The 15,171-nt window shown below is 42.7% G+C and overlaps 2 protein-coding genes and 1 long non-coding RNA gene across 7 annotated transcripts; 1 reads left to right on the forward strand and 2 right to left on the reverse strand.

Annotated features, from left to right (window-relative positions):
• Nucleotides 1-133: 133 nt before the first annotated feature.
• On the reverse strand, nt 134-11,745 carry LOC119134522. The gene is made up of 3 exons (XR_005100360.1): nt 11,734-11,745; nt 6,921-6,923; nt 134-218 (listed from the first exon to the last, which is right to left on the reverse strand). It is a non-coding gene; the product is annotated as an uncharacterized LOC119134522 (long non-coding RNA).
• On the forward strand, nt 3,678-7,710 carry setd4 (SET domain containing 4). 4 transcript variants are annotated; one of them, XM_037271236.1, is made up of 13 exons: nt 3,678-4,009; nt 4,190-4,293; nt 4,384-4,479; nt 4,560-4,597; nt 4,683-4,771; nt 5,046-5,282; nt 5,352-5,411; nt 5,507-5,636; nt 5,695-5,869; nt 6,206-6,287; nt 6,399-6,506; nt 6,572-6,695; nt 6,983-7,710. In XM_037271236.1, exons 2-13 carry the CDS (start codon nt 4,230-4,232, stop codon nt 7,088-7,090), a joined length of 1,311 nt encoding a protein of 436 aa, XP_037127131.1. In that variant the 5' UTR covers nt 3,678-4,009; nt 4,190-4,229; the 3' UTR covers nt 7,091-7,710. The 4 variants fall into 4 exon arrangements, 3 of the variants coding, with proteins under 3 accessions (XP_037127131.1, XP_037127132.1, XP_037127129.1); XM_037271237.1 differs by having other exon boundaries at nt 6,426-6,506; XR_005100353.1 differs by having other exon boundaries at nt 6,206-6,506; nt 6,547-6,695.
• cryzl1 (crystallin, zeta (quinone reductase)-like 1) lies at nt 6,925-11,628 on the reverse strand. 2 transcript variants are annotated; one of them, XR_005100354.1, is made up of 13 exons: nt 11,488-11,628; nt 11,281-11,358; nt 11,073-11,145; nt 10,485-10,529; nt 10,355-10,423; nt 10,159-10,292; nt 9,961-10,072; nt 9,647-9,745; nt 9,425-9,558; nt 9,121-9,226; nt 9,004-9,049; nt 7,165-7,561; nt 6,925-7,051 (listed from the first exon to the last, which is right to left on the reverse strand). XR_005100354.1 is itself a non-coding variant. In XM_037271238.1 (12 exons), the coding sequence occupies exons 1-12, from the start codon at nt 11,545-11,547 to the stop codon at nt 7,465-7,467; spliced, it is 1,053 nt and encodes a 350-aa protein (XP_037127133.1). In that variant the 5' UTR covers nt 11,548-11,621; the 3' UTR covers nt 7,162-7,464. The 2 variants fall into 2 exon arrangements, 1 of the variants encoding a protein (XP_037127133.1); XM_037271238.1 differs by lacking the exon at nt 6,925-7,051 and having other exon boundaries at nt 7,162-7,561; nt 11,488-11,621.
• Nucleotides 11,746-15,171: the final 3,426 nt, after the last annotated feature.

Consider the following 15,171-nt stretch of genomic DNA (forward strand, 5'->3'; position numbering starts at 1 on the left):
CTGGGCCGCGGGAGAACCCATCCAGCGTGTCGGCCTCGACAAACACTGCGTGGCTGTGTTACGGCAGGTGCGTCCTCAAATGAGCATTGGGAAGAAGAAGAGCTTTGCGCTCCACTGAAATGGATTGTTTTCTTTCAGACTGGAAGATGGAAGCCAATGTCCTGCGCCCAAGTCAACAGCTTCATGTGCAAAATGCCCACAGCGCATTTTCCAATTGCCTCACCGGAGCCACTGGTGGCGCCGTAGAGTCCGCCTGGCTGTCAGTTCCCAACGGCCCAAGAGCCCATGGAGAAAATTGACAATGCAAGAAAGTCATCATCGAAGACAAAGATTGAATGCCCTTCCTACTCTGCTCCAAAGAAATAGTATCACCATTGTAACAAAACCAAAAAAAGACAAAAAATATCACTAGCTAAGGCCGACAACATATCCGAAGGCCTGGAGAGAGAACTTATCTTATCATGAGTGGTTTTAGCATTTAGCTTAGCTGTTGTCAGCCAACTAGATGTCGTGTCCAGATGCAATGTGAACGAGCGTGCTATGTTCACTTACACTCGACTCTACTTGGTTTGTCCTTTTCTCTTTTTTTTGCGCGCTTGACTTAACTTTGACTGCCTTTTCGTAAAGTTACTGACTCAAAGAGCAAAACACGTTGTCCAGAAATTCCAGTGCTTTCAAAGAGCCCAATCGTAAGAACGGGAGAGACGAGAATCGTCTCGAGGCTGGAATGAAAGTCCAAAGTCGGTTATTGCTATCTTTCATGGTTTTGTTTTTATTCGTGTCGTGTTGTCTTGTCCTCATCGCCTTTAAAAAGCGAGCCCGGACTTGACAGCTTTTAGTTTTAAAGAAAAGCTTCTATAGAATGTATGATTACAAATAATGAATTTTGAATCACTAGAGACTATGTTACTGCCAATGATGTCTGCGACTGTAGAAATGTCTCTGGAAGTATTTTCCAGTGTTTTCCATCATTTTCTATGGTCTCTTACCGCATCTATAATTCACTGTCAATTTATATCCAGTTATCGCATTTTTGATTACTGATTGCAATTTTCGACTCGATCGCTGCTGTCAGAAAAATGTTGGTTTTCACTGTCGTTCCCTCTACGCTACGTTACCGCATCTACAATTCACTGTATATCATGTCGATTTATATCCACTTTTTACATTTTTGATTACTGATTGCAGTGTTTTAATCAATCACTGCTGTCAGAAAAGAATTGGTTTTCACTGTTGTAAAAATTTCAGAATAAAAGCTATTGATTACGACTCAGGGTTTGGTCTTTTTTTTTCTACATTTTACGATTGATTCAAACTGTGGCAACTCAACTGTTCAGTTCATTCTGCCACAAATGTTTGCTAAATTTAAAAACAAAAGGCACATTTTTAAATGAACTCTCAATGGATTTGGTTGAATGAATTTTTTTGGAACACTCACGCACGCCTGTCTGGGACTGTTTGATAAATCTGAACCAACTCGTATTTGAGACTTCCCTGTCTGGGACTGTTTGATAAATCTGAACAAACTCGTATTTGAGACTCTTGACATCAGAGGCTGGTTGACAAAACAAATACTCAACAGGCACCTATTTATACAAGTAATCACTTGGAAACACTCATTCCTGTGGCCTCTTGGAAAAAGAAAAATCATAAAATTGGTCCCTTCTGGCACTGACAAAAACACAAACAGTATTGATGGACATTAAATTTGCAGAGTTAGAGTGAAAATGACACACATGAGCTTGCTGTGTTTCTACATTGGGCAATCTTCATATTGTCAATGATTCTGCCTGCAGTTGGGCCGTTGCCGCACTTGAAATTGGATTTCATGTTTCTCCAAGTGCGTTCTTTTGCACAAACTTGTCAAACCTGAATTTGACAACCCGCCTTCGTTTGTTTTCTCCCAGTTTTAAAGAAATAGACTGGACGTCCTAAGTGAGAGTTTCGATGCCCCTCAGCAGTGATTGAAATCTTATGAAAGGAATCTAATGACATAACTTTTGCCATGCTCCTTAATTTGCAATAATCCCAATAATGCAATAATATTCAGGAGGCTAGACAATGTTTTTTTTCTGAAAGATTACCCACAACTTAATTGCCATTGCTGTGAAATGTTAATTATTAATTGCTAATACTCCCTTGTACAATATTTCATTCTTAAATTTAGGCTTAAAAGAAACATGTTAAAATTTAAGATATTTGTACTCAAGCACCTGCATTAACGTTAGACTTTTGGATTTGATTTGTTTTCAATTGATTGATTGATTGATTGATTGATTGATTGATTGATTTTTGTTATTATTTCGGAGATCGCAATGCTTGGTCCCTTACTGAGATATTTATTGTTTAAGATGTCAATATGAAATCTTATATTCTTAGATTGGCATTACTTATTTCCAGTGACGTGCGGTGAGGTTTGGGGTTGGTGAGGCACTGACTCAGATTTACAAACGTACTGTATGACGCTAAGGCACTGACTCACAAGTCAGATTTACAAGCATACATGGTTGTTATCCCATTCTTGATTAAATTTAATAACGTTTTAAACACACCACTGTACATTTAAACACACCACTGCAGTATTCTTACCTTTACTTGTAAATGAAGTCTTTTTTAGAGTACCAATCCTTTTGAAACGAACGTGTTGTAGTCCGTCCCGGGAGGCCCGTAGTTTGAATTAATCCTTGCAAATCTGGCGTTGGTCTTCCCTTACTTATGATTCCTTGCTTTGACTGAAAGTCAAGTTTTGAAAATGTTCTTATTTTAATTTTTTTTTAAAGATTAAAGTCCCAATGATTGTCACACACACATCTGGGTGTGGTGAAATTTGTCCTCTGCATTTAACCCATCCCACATGTGATGTTATCTTCGAGATTATATCCTCCATTTTCAGGGAAAATAAAGCCAAATAGCAACGCGTTAGCATCGAATGTTGTTGGTTGTTTTTCTTTTCTTTTTTTTCTTCTTAATTTACTCTCGCATTTACTCGTGTTGTGAACTATTAGCCGCAGTCTCACTATCGCCCCATCTTTGAGGCAAAAGTACTGGCTACCTCAAGGCCCGTATTTTCCCGCTGACTGCAAGCACGCGCCGTTTGCACGCGCTCAGTACAGTGTGTGAGTGGTGCACACTCACACGCTCGCCCTGAGAGGCACTACCTGTCACTGCCTCAGCCTCCATGATTCTCGTCTCCCGTTGTTATTTGAACAAGAAATACAGCTATTTTGACTATGAAAATGATCCAAATGTATAGGAAACACACCAAAATTGCATTAAAAGCGTAGACCACAGGACAGATATTATATTATGTTTTATTATATTATTCATTTTTTAACAACTTATGGTGACAGCTGAGGAAACCATGTTGAGCCCTTTACTGCCCCTGGTGGCAAGGTGAGGCACTGCCTCACCTGCCTCCTATGAGTGCACGTGCCTGTATACGTCCATACGTGACAAAATCTATTTGATAGGCCCTGGCAATTGAGAAAAAATTTGGACAACTGAGGAAGCTTAAAGAACTAAACACAAAACAATCAAGTCTTCTTTTTCTTCTTGTTCCCATGGCAAATGGCCAGGGTGGGATGAGGATTCCCAGCAGCAAGTTATAAGTGGAAATATGAGGAATGTATGGGAACGATGTCAATTTTCCTTTTTGACTCCTTCCGGCCGCCATTCACGACACTCAGTGCGCATGCCTGAAAAAACAACACTGCATGGTGATGTGGAATGTGCTACGAGTAGTACTAGTAGTATTTTTGATTAACACACGCTTTTATTGGGGTTAAGTATTTACTCTACTCATAGTTTGGCTTCAGTTTAGCTACACTGATCATTTCCGTAAACTTCGTTCATTTTAACGGCGCGTTTGTTGCATCTAATTTCAAAATCCGAGCAATTTGGTCAATGATACAATTATTTTTCTTACCGTTACCGAGTATGGAAAGAATGTTTTTGTTCACAATTGTACCGGATTATAAGAACATAGTTAGACACCGTTACAAATAGTCTAGAATGTTGTTCTGTTGTTGTTTTTTCTAAACAAAATTTTCGGTGTGGGCTTGTAAAATGTACCTGCTCTGCCGTCGCATGTCATGTATTGTGTCGCTAGTCAGATAGTGTGTTAAAAAAAAAAAAAGCACTGTAATTCTGTTGATTTTTTTCCCCCCATCAAAACTAAATTAATGCCTACTATAAAATAATGATGTAATGGTCAAAGTCCAACCAAAGTCATGAGTGGTTGTGGACGAGTGGCAAGAAAGAGGAAGAAAAAAGGTGGTGGCGTGGTCCAGTCAGGTATAAAATGACATTCTGTAAAAGTGTGTTGTTGCGATACACAGTAGTCACATCTTTTCACTTCTCCTAATATATCCTCTTGTTGACCAGTTTCCTTGAGCCACCGGCCCGAGTATGTGGAGCTGCTCAGATTTCTTCACCGGCGAGGATTCATGTCAATGCTGCTGCAACCCGCGCTCTTCTCTGGTTTCCACAAGTTTATATTCAATATCAAGCACACGGGTGTAACAGAAAGCTCAATGTTTGCTTGTTGCTTGTCTCGTCAGACACAGGCCGAGGTCTGCAGGCTGTGAGGAGCATAAAGGTAAGAGGTGGTTACCACCCAGTCAGCTTCCCCAAATATGGGCCCAGGAACCAGGAATTGATTAAAACATCTCTGCTTTCTAAAGCCCAACCAACTGTTGATTTCTCTGCCCGAGTCTTGTCTGCTGACAACCTCCATCGTGCTGGACAGCTACCTTGGGCACTACATCAAGAGGTAAATAGAGCACTAATATAAATGTACGACACAAATTTGACATTGATGCAGATTCTTAGATTTTATTTGGGGCCACTTCAACCAACACATCATAAAAAAAGCATTTCTCTTTATCTGGTCAAACGCTTTTGGATAATTGTCAGTATGTGCTTCATGGATCTCCAAGGAACTGCAGTAAATGTAGTAGCATTATTGTTGTGGTACAGTAGTAAAAGTAATAGTGCAGCTCTCGGTTAAGATCACTTTTGGTGTCCCGATACTTTTGTTCGGTCAGCTGGAAGCCACGGCCCTCGCCTCTGTTGGCTCTGTGCGTTTTCCTGATGTGTGAGCGGCACAGAGGAGCGGACGCCGAGTGGTCGCCGTACATACACGTCCTTCCCGCCTCCTACACGTGTCCCGTCTATTTCGCCAACGACGCCGTGGCGCTCCTGCCTGTCGGACTGCGCCGACAAGCTTTGGAGCAGAAGGACGTCGTACGGGAAATGCACTTGTCCAATTTGGATTTTTTTAGGTGCGTGTATATGTTGGAATGAAATTGATTGTGTTTCTCAGAACTCTGATGCGTAATACTTCAATTCAGGTCTTTGCAGCCGATCCTCAGTCAGCCTGTGGAGAACGTTCTGACGTTTGAAGCTCTGAGGTCCGACAAACCTGTACTAGCAAGGAGTACTTGAACACAATTGCCTTTGTTTCTGTTCATCGCCGACCGTTCACAAACAACACGCAAATGTCCAGGTGGGCATGGTGCAGCGTCAACACTCGGTCGGTCTACATGCGTCAGCCGTCACACCAGTTTTTATGTGGCCAGGATGACTACGCGCTGGCTCCCTTTTTGGATTTGCTGAACCACCGGCCTGATGTGCAGGTAGATGTCACCTTGTCAACAGCGCGTTTCAACGTCTTCATTGTCATTTCTTTGCCAGGTCAAAGCGGGTTTCAACCGCGAGAGAAAAACGTACGAGATCAGGAGCGTATGTGGCACACACCGATTCCAGCAGGCCTTCATCAACTATGGTTCCCATGACAACCAGCGCCTGCTGCTGGAGTATGGCTTCGTTGCCCCCGACAACCCGCACAGCGTAGTCTATGTGGACACAGGTAATAATTGTAATAGTAGTAGTGTTGGCGTAGCACTTGCATTAGTATCGTGGCAGTCGTGGTATTTACAAGTTGTACTATAGTAATAGTAGCAGTAATTGTAATCATAGTTGTTTTGTAGCAGTACTAATACTAGCCAACGTAATGACAGTATAGTCGGTGTCAGTATAGTTGCAGAAACTAGAGTGACAGTCAGCCAAGATAGTAATTGTACACAATTAATACTGGTATCATCGTCATAGTGATAGTAATCGTCATGTAAGTTGGAGGAATAGTGGTAGCAGAATGAATGAGTTGTAGTACGAACAAGAGCCTTAGTTTGTTTTTGCTGTGCAGAAATGCTGTGCGAAGTAATGGAAGGAGACCCAACAAGTCTGGAGCAGAAGATGAAGTTCCTCACAGACAACAACTTCCTCAAGTTCGCCTTCTTTTCACTCAAATCTCTACAGCACGTCCTCTTTCTCCTCCAAATGACGACGATAATTAGCGTAGGCGCTAATTGTTCGTCTTCACACACGTCTTCACATAGTTCGTGTGTCCTCCTCATCCATCGTAGTGATTTAAGTGTGAGCCGCGAAGGTCCCAGCTGGAGCCTGATGACTGTCCTCAGGCTGATGTCGCTGCCTCAAAATCAAAAGTAAGACCCTCGTCTGCAATCCCGCCCCAATGGTTCAAAGGTTTGAATCTGTGTTGTTCCCTCAGTCACCAGTGGAAGGCGGTGATGCGCGGCCAAGCAGTAGATGAGGAGGTCGAGCGCCGGAGCGTCCGGGCTGCCGAGGAGTTGTGTCGGACACTCCTACGAGACACGCTTACTGCTCTGGAGAAGGTTTGTGAGGACGTCCAAGCACGTTTGTGAAACTTTTTAACTTTGGAGTGAACATGCACCAATGTCACATTTTAGATGGAACATTTGTGAGCGATGTCATTGAAACAAGTAACAAGTCTATCTTGGCAAATTAAGATGTAGAAATTGCAAAATAATTGATCAAATATGGGGTACTGATAAGACACCTTAAAACTACTGAAGTACAGAGTACACATTTTTCAAGACTGTCTAAGTTATGAATTGTATTTTATCGCTAGCCACCACAGTAATCGTCTTTTTCTATCCAGATCTCCAGTCTTCTCCAACAGGGGGCGCCCTTGCTCCTGGAGCAGCTGCAGCTGGTCCAGTCTCTGCGGCTGGAGGAGAAACAAATCCTGGAAAGATGCCTTGTGTGATTGAGATGTGAGCCAAGCAGACACGGTTGGGTGTCCTCCAGGCTAACGGTGGTGGGTTCCACTCCAAAACATACCTTCACGCAAGACGCTTGGGCTTTATTGAACATGTTTTTGTACAGCATGGTGGACACTGTGTGCCCCGCAGAGAGAGACCAGCAAGAAAAAAAAAAAATCTCACTGAAATAGAGCCAAGTGTCGGGCATGTTCAGCGGCAAGACTGTACTTGATGTGGCCAACTATTGACTGATTGACAAGCTCAACACAACTGTGGCGACAAGCACGTTGCTACGTGATTAGAAAGAGAAGGCTGTTGCTCCCGCTTCCATTGGCCCCGTCACTTGGTCGACAGTCCCGCCACCTAACTCAAGCCGTCGTTACATTTCAACCACAGCCTTTTTCTTGTTCTGAAGTTGCACGTCCTCCATGGCGGCCGCCGCTTCCCGTAGAGGAACTGCCTCCTCGGGCTGAGGTCTAGAGGGACCACGCATGGACACAGCAATTAGCTCCCGTCAGGTCATCGTCTCAGCCATGTCCATGAGACGTGATCGTTCCAAGACATCTTCACGCTGCGGCACTCGCGATTATTTGAAGATGCCGAAGATCAACATATGACAAAATTACCGTAATTTTCGGACTATAAGTCACGTTTTTTCTCATAGTTTGGGTGGGGGGGGGGTTGGGCGACTTATAATGAGGAGCGACTTATATGTGAATTTTTTCAAACATTTTCAAAAAAAAAAAAAGTGAAACCGCGATAAACGAACCGCAATGTAGCAAGGGATTACTGTAATTTGAATTTCGAGTGACCTCAGCAGCACAGCGTGGCGGTTGTTTACAAAAAGGACAAAGATTGATCACGAGATGACGAAGGGCCCCACGTACTACCGGCATCATTAGCGGCTTTGTTTCTAAGTGACAGGGAGGACGAAGAGTTTGAAGGATTTAAGGATTTGGAGTGACACAGAAGGTTTGAAAAACTATTTTGGCTTTTACACACGCCCGGTCCTACTCTACGGAGCTCTCTTTCACCTCCGTGGATAGAAGTCGGGGGCCGGCGCTCGGCCGGGTGGCTGTCCGGGGACGGTGGATGGGGCTCGGTCATGGCTTTTACGCACGCCCGGTCCTATTCTATGGATCTCTCTTCCACCTCCGTGGCTGGAAGTCCACGCCGCCACACGCCTGGAAGTTTGTTTTGTTAAATAAAGAGCCGTTTACCAAACCCACGTCTTTCCTTGTACTTTGTTATGGCTACAATATAGTTATATACTAGATCTGTGGAATAACGACGAGGCTGACGTCAGGGCACACGCGCGGCGTTGTTGACAAAGAACGAGGAATTTGATCGATGGATTTAATGATTTAGAGTGCACAGATGGTTTGATAATATTACTGCTTATATAATAGTTATTTGATGTCTAATTTATATATCGTTATATGGGCCTGTGGAATATTTTGAAGTGCAAGCACCGTCAGGGGCGCGCACCCATTGTTGACAAAGGACGATCGATGGATTTAATGAATTGGAGTGACACAGATGGTTTTATAAACATGTTATTTATGTAATAGTTTTTTTTAATAACAATGTTACGTCAGGCCCGTTCTCAGCTCTTCGTTTGTGTTTATGTCACGTTGGCATACCTATCGTTTAGCCTGTTGTTGCTCGTTCATGTTTGTTCTTGGTGTTCGATTTCGTCGAATAAATTTCCCCCCAAAATGCGACTTATACTCCGGAGCGACTTATATATGTTTTTTTTCACGTTATTGTGCATTTTATGGCGAATGCGACCTATATTCCGGAGCGAATTTTAGTCCGAAAATTACGGTAAAAGAACGTAGCTATTCATGTTAGTGTCGTTTGTGAGGCAGTCGTTCTACGCTGCTGGGATATTCGAATATTATTCTGTTTTGCGTACCTGAGTACTCCAGAGGACATCTTCTCCATAATGTCCTTGAGAATATCTGCCAGCGGGTTGTTAGAGACAGCACACGGTATACGGCGGATTCAATTGCGTGCGCTTAGCCAAGGATACGGAGGTGTCGTCCCTGCTGGAATGACGACGCCAACCACACGTGAGGGTTGAGGAATGACACGGAGGCAGACTTCAAGAACATTAACCGGGTGTCAGGAGGATCTAGCTGCAATCAAAGCAAGAGATGGGACTGTGGAAAAATACCAGACTCGCAACAGGTAAAGAGCCATGAAACCGAGAGCAAAAAATTTCATCTCTTGCGCATACTTGGAACACATCTAAACTTGATAATACTCTTTTTTTTTTTTTTTAAATGCAAGGTCATTAAATCACAGCACAAAATTTGATGCATAAATTGACTCACTTGCAAGTCTTGTTGGGACGTCACCCAGTGGCCCCCCACTGCCAACATACTGATGATGTCATGCTTGTGTGGGAGGAACGTCGCCTCCTCTCTCCCCTCCTCCTCGTCTGGGATCTCCTTTTCTTGCAGACTAACTTGAGTCAAGAAGAAGAGCCCTCTTCACACACAAATATCAAAATCCTTTAGGTGTGGGTTTTTTCCCCCTTTTGTTTTTTTAAATACCGCCTTGGTCGACAACTATGTCCACTCCCAGACAGCCTGTCTCCTCCATAACTGCCGCAAGAAGCTCCGATGAGTTTTTGTAGATGGGAATCACCCTCACTGCAGTGACAAAACCACATTTGGTCATTCACAAAATGAATATCATTTCAGTCAATAAGTTAATTAAAATGCTGCCAATGACAATTGCCTTTTCTATTAAGAAAATAATAACTAATGATGAGCTAAGGACCCATCCACGGTGCTGCCACGAAAAAACATTCCGAGTGGAACAAACTTCCTACATGGTGTTGAAAGTCTAACACTGTCGTACAGACCTACAGCGGGCCTTAGCTGCTCCAAGAAAGTGTGCTGCTCCTGCGAGTGTGATGTGGTCAGAACCTTCACACCGTGGTAGCACGCCAGCTGGATGCACATCAGGCCAAAAGACTAAGTGGGGAGGATGGGGCACATAGGAAGAGGTCTGAATTAAAGTGTATGGCTTATCGCGGCAGTGGCAGACAGGACCCACGTACGCTGGCGCCGTCCATCACCAGGAGCATCTGACCAGCTGCCATGTGAGCGTGCGTGTGGAGGGCACGGTACGCACACAGGCCGTCTTCTAATGCCGCGGCCACGGTGGTGCAGCTCAGCTTCTCCGGCTTTGGGACTGCACAACATATGTACTTAGGTTTTTGATCAGATTATTTCATCACCTGTTTAGCTCGTTACCTAGATACTGCTCATTTATGTCAATGACCTCGCTGAGTCCCGAGCAGACGGAGTCCAGCGGTAGAATACCTGTCACACGAGAGAACTCAAGTTTGTGGAGCAAACACATGACACATTATGGGTTACCTACCCACAACTTCGTCGTCGGGTTGGAAGAAAGTGACTTTTGGACCGACTGCACGCACAAAAGGAAAAGAAGTCAAGTCAGTAAACCTAACAGACAGTATATGTGTTAGTACGTTAGGGTGACCAGACGTCCCGGACATGTCCTACTTTTGAGACCTAAAAAAATGTCCGGGGGAAATTTCAAAATCGTCCGGGATTTTTGTTTGACTGCCTCAAACATAATACATGTACAGTACATTGTCAATAGAACTGCCTCTCCGTTCGCAACTAAGTCACGCCCTTCTCCTCAAATCTAGTCACTTTGCTGATTTTGCGTGTGTGTGTGTGTGTGTGTTTGTTATTCAGACCACTAAATGCAATTGCTATACAGACACCATGTCATTTGTGTCATAACATACACCTATAACCCCCCCCCCCCCTCTTAAAAAAGGTGTCCTCCTTTTCAGAAACCCAAATCTGGTCACCCTAAACTATGTTTCACACCCAATGTACATTTACCAAGGTCATTTTGTATACAGGTTTCTGTACTTTTATGGAAGTGGATAGTTCTGCCACCCGTGAGTGTAGTGCGTCATGTTTTTTGAGTTCTCACCTCGTTGTACAATGCCCGCCATCTCCCTGCCGAGGGGAATCGTATCTCCCTGCAGCCCCATGTCTTCCAAAAACTGGAGTAGGCAACAAAAAGAGAGTATCAGGTCCGTGACAATTGCAAGCATGGTGATATATCGACAAATCTCTATTTAAAAAGGTCCACTTGATACTATTTAAAGGTTATACGGCATATTACGCGGTTATATTACCTTGAGGTCCACTGGGCTGAGACCACACGCTTTTACGTTCACTCTGACGTCATGACTGCCGAAGATCTCAGGAAGGGTCTTGAGGGGGAAACGTCATAAAAAGAGAGCCTTGAAGGTCTGACGTACAATATAGAAAAACATTCGCACTCTTCAGAAGACAATTTATTTGGTTCAATTGCTTTTCCGGCATAAACAAGACAATCTCACCGTTTCCTGGACGACGAATTTGAGCTCGCTGCCAGTAATTTGGCAGAACAAACCCTTCATGTTGTTTCAATTTAAATATTTGTTAGATTAATACGAGCGTTTCTGTTTACTTGCGCATGTCATGTGACCACCTTTTTTCTTCTTTGTTTGGTCACAAGCAGAGGAGTCAAGTGATGATTTTTGTTGTCGCGCCCTCAGTTGATCATTTTTAGGCACTACAGTTTCAGTGTCACAAACCTTTACCACGTCAGTTTACAGTTGAACATACAAATTCAATTAAAAGTTGACGTAAATCATAAGTTGTGTTAACCCCAAAAAACCTTTAAAATAATGTATTGAAACCAACTTCTTGTCTCTGGCGTCAATGGTAGTTACTTATTGGCAAGGATGATATTCAGTATATACAGTATCTCACAAAAGTGAGTACACCGCTCTCATTTCTGCAATGTTTTAATTATATCTTGTCATGGGACAACACTGAAGAAATGACACGTTGATCCAATGTTAAGTAGTCACTGTAGAGCTTGGATAGCAAAGTAAATGTATTGTTACTTCAAAGTAACTCAAAATACAACAATGAATGTGTAAAATGCTGGCAACAAAAGTGAGTACACCCCAACTGAAAATGTCAAAATTGGACCCAAATATCAATATTTTGTGTGGCCACCATTATTTTCCAGCACCGCCGTAACCCTTTTAGGCATGGAGTTCACCAGAGCTTCACAGGTCGCCGCTGGAATCCTCTTCCACTCTTCCATGATGACATCACGGAGCTGGTGGATGTTGGAGACCTTGCGCTCCTCCACCTTCCGTTTGAGAATGCCCCACAGATGTTCAATAGGGTTTAGGTCTGGAGACATGCTTGGCCAGTCCATCACCTTCACCCTCAGCTTCTTTAGGAAGGCAGTGGTCGTCTTGGAGGTGTGTTTGGGGTCCATGCCTAAAAGGGTTACGGTGGTGCTGGTAAATAATGGTGGCCACACAAAATATTAACACTTGGATCCAATTTTGACATTTTCGGTTGGGGTGTACTCACTTTTGTTGCCAGCATTTTACACATTCATTGTTGTATTTTGAGTTACTTTGACGTAACAATGCATTTACTTTGCTATCCAAGCGCGACAGTGACTACTTAACATTGTCTCAAAGTGTCATTTCTTCAGTGTTGTCCCATGACAAGATATAATTAAAACATTGCAGAAATGAGAGGGGTGTACTCACTTTTGTGAGATACCGTATGTATGATATTCGGTGTTTTCTTGCCAATAAAACAGAGAATATCATAGTAGCAACACATTATTACCATAAACCAGTGGTGTCCAAACTACGGCCCGCGGGCCAACTGCGGCCCGCGGTCCAGTTTTTATTGGCCCGCAGCAAAGAAGAAGTACTGGGCAGGCTAACGAGTTAGCGGAAAGATGCTAATTCGCGATCGTGCTAACACGCGCAAACGGACCTCTAAAGGAAATTAAACGAACATTTGGAACAATACTACATTGTCCTAAAGGTTAGACACATGTGATCATTCATTTCTCTTGTTAGGAGACACACTTACATCGCCAATGACTCCTGTACCACTGTAACCGACATATGTACAAGAACGTAAAAAAGGAAGTGGTATCGCCTGAAAACGGCCTTCAAAATAAATCACCCTACCTCAAATTAAAGCATGGCTGAATAACATAAATAACATGGAGAATTCTTAACACAAACTGTAAATATGTTTTTAGAACAACTTTTATTATTATACATTTTTTATAACAAGGTAGAAGTGTACATACTGTAAGTATGTTCTTAGAACTCTTATTATTATAACAATTTTCTATAACAAGGTACAACACTGTAAATATGTTTTTAGAACTCTTATAATAACCTTTTTTTTAAAAAAATAAAAAAAAGGTACAAGTGTACACACTGCAATTGTGTGGGCACTCCTTGCCTTCTGCTGGCGTGTGGGCAAGTTTTGTGCCATAATTCCTCAATTTAGAAGTTTTATTTTGACTTTTAATTTTTTTTTTCAATTTGGGGAAAAAATCCACGATGTAGTGAAACCGCGATAAACAAACCGTGATGTAGCGAGGGATTACTGTACATCACTGAAAATCAAGGCAATTGTGTTTGTCTAATTTGTAAAGAGACGGTTGCCTTGTTTAAGGATTTCAACTTAAAGAGACACTATCAGACTAAACATGCGAACACAAACGACCAGCTAACAGGGAGTGACCGCGCTGATAAAGTGAAGCAGCTCCAAGCTGAACTGGCCTCACAACAGCGATTCTTCACACGGGACTGTGAGTCAAAAATAAATATTACTAAAGCAAGCTACGAAGTGGCCATGTTAAGACTGTTGATGTTATGGACCTGTAGACCTGACACAAACTATTATTTTCTGAAAGATAATGTAAATGACAAGAGCAAAATTCACTAGTTTTAATAATAACAGACAACTTTGCATTACTTATAACTCCCGTTTAAAATGTTCATGAGGCAAAAGTAATTTTAAACTCATGTAAATTTAAGGTATTTCATACAGTTTGTTCAATGTTATCTGACTCTTCAGATATGAATGAAAGGCAGAATTTGTGTTTTTAGAGTTGTTCACATCTGCCTGAGTGACTCATATTTGGTTATTTTGTCATTTGAAAAATAAAGACAATTGTGACAATGAAATTTGTTTTATAACAGTGTGTATTTGCATGACATTTTTGTAGTTAAAAAATGTCCGAAATGGCCCCTTCACTTGATCAAATCTGGCCCTCCTTGCAAAAAGTTTGGACACCCCTGCCATAAACCAAATCCACATAACCCTGGATACCTTCGCTACAATATTTATTATTGAAGTATTACCAATTCTATATTGAATCTATATAATTCTATATATAATTCAATATCTGATCTGATTTATTGTTGAAGTCTTGCCAATTCATATCGATATCACATTAACTATATTAGTATAACCTGTAATATCATCTCCTCATCTCGGCAGGAAAGATGAAAAGTGTTTCCTTGTGAAGAATTAGTTGGGCTGAGGAAAGGTATGGTGTTGAGGCACAATATTTCAAGCATTTTGTTTGTTTTTTATTTATTTATAGTTTTTTTTGTTTTGTTTTGTTTTATGCCAACCCTGTTCATCTTGGCAAACTCTTATATAGGGGGGATTATCAACGTTTTTTTTTTTTCCAAGAATGACAGTTTATCCATCCATCCATTTTCTGAACCGCTTAGTCCCCACGGGGGTCGCGGGAGTGCTGGAGCCAGCCGTCATCGGGCAGTAGGCGGGGGACACCCTGAACCGGTTGCCAGCCGATCGCAGGGCACACAGAGACCATTTGCACTCGCACTCACACCTAGGGACAATTTGGAGTCTTCAATCGGCCTACCAAGCATGTTTTCGGGATGTGGGAGGAAACTGGAGTGCCCGGAGAAAACCCACGCGGGCCCCGGGAGAACATGCAAACTCCACACAGGGAGGGCCGGAGGTGGAATCGAACCCGCACCCTCCCAACTGTGAGGCGGACGTGCTACCCAGTGCACCACCGAGCCGCCGAATGACAGTTTATATAGTTTTAATGTTTTATTATTATTAATGCATGCATTTATCATGGATTTTCGTGATAGGGGGGCTGGTTCTTATCCCTTACAGAGGGGTCCACTAGACTGTTCATTGCCTCGCCGCGTACATCC

This window comes from Syngnathus acus, chromosome 15 (assembly GCF_901709675.1).
Source record: "Syngnathus acus chromosome 15, fSynAcu1.2, whole genome shotgun sequence".
Taxonomy (NCBI): domain Eukaryota; kingdom Metazoa; phylum Chordata; class Actinopteri; order Syngnathiformes; family Syngnathidae; genus Syngnathus; species Syngnathus acus.

Coding starts and splice junctions, on each gene's coding strand:
- setd4 (XM_037271234.1), top strand. CDS start 4,230: ATGAGTGGTTGTGGACGAGTGGCAAGAAAGAGGAAGAAAAAAGGTGGT. Junction 5,637..5,694: donor ACCACCGGCCTGATGTGCAG/GTAGATGTCACC, acceptor TTTCTTTGCCAG/GTCAAAGCGGGTTTCAACCG. Junction 6,507..6,571: donor TCGCTGCCTCAAAATCAAAA/GTAAGACCCTCG, acceptor TTGTTCCCTCAG/TCACCAGTGGAAGGCGGTGA.
- cryzl1 (XM_037271238.1), bottom strand. CDS start 11,547: ATGAAGGGTTTGTTCTGCCAAATTACTGGCAGCGAGCTCAAATTCGTC. Junction 10,293..10,354: donor CATAAATGAGCAGTATCTAG/GTAACGAGCTAA, acceptor TATGTTGTGCAG/TCCCAAAGCCGGAGAAGCTG. Junction 9,050..9,120: donor CCAGCAGGGACGACACCTCC/GTATCCTTGGCT, acceptor ACCCGCTGGCAG/ATATTCTCAAGGACATTATG.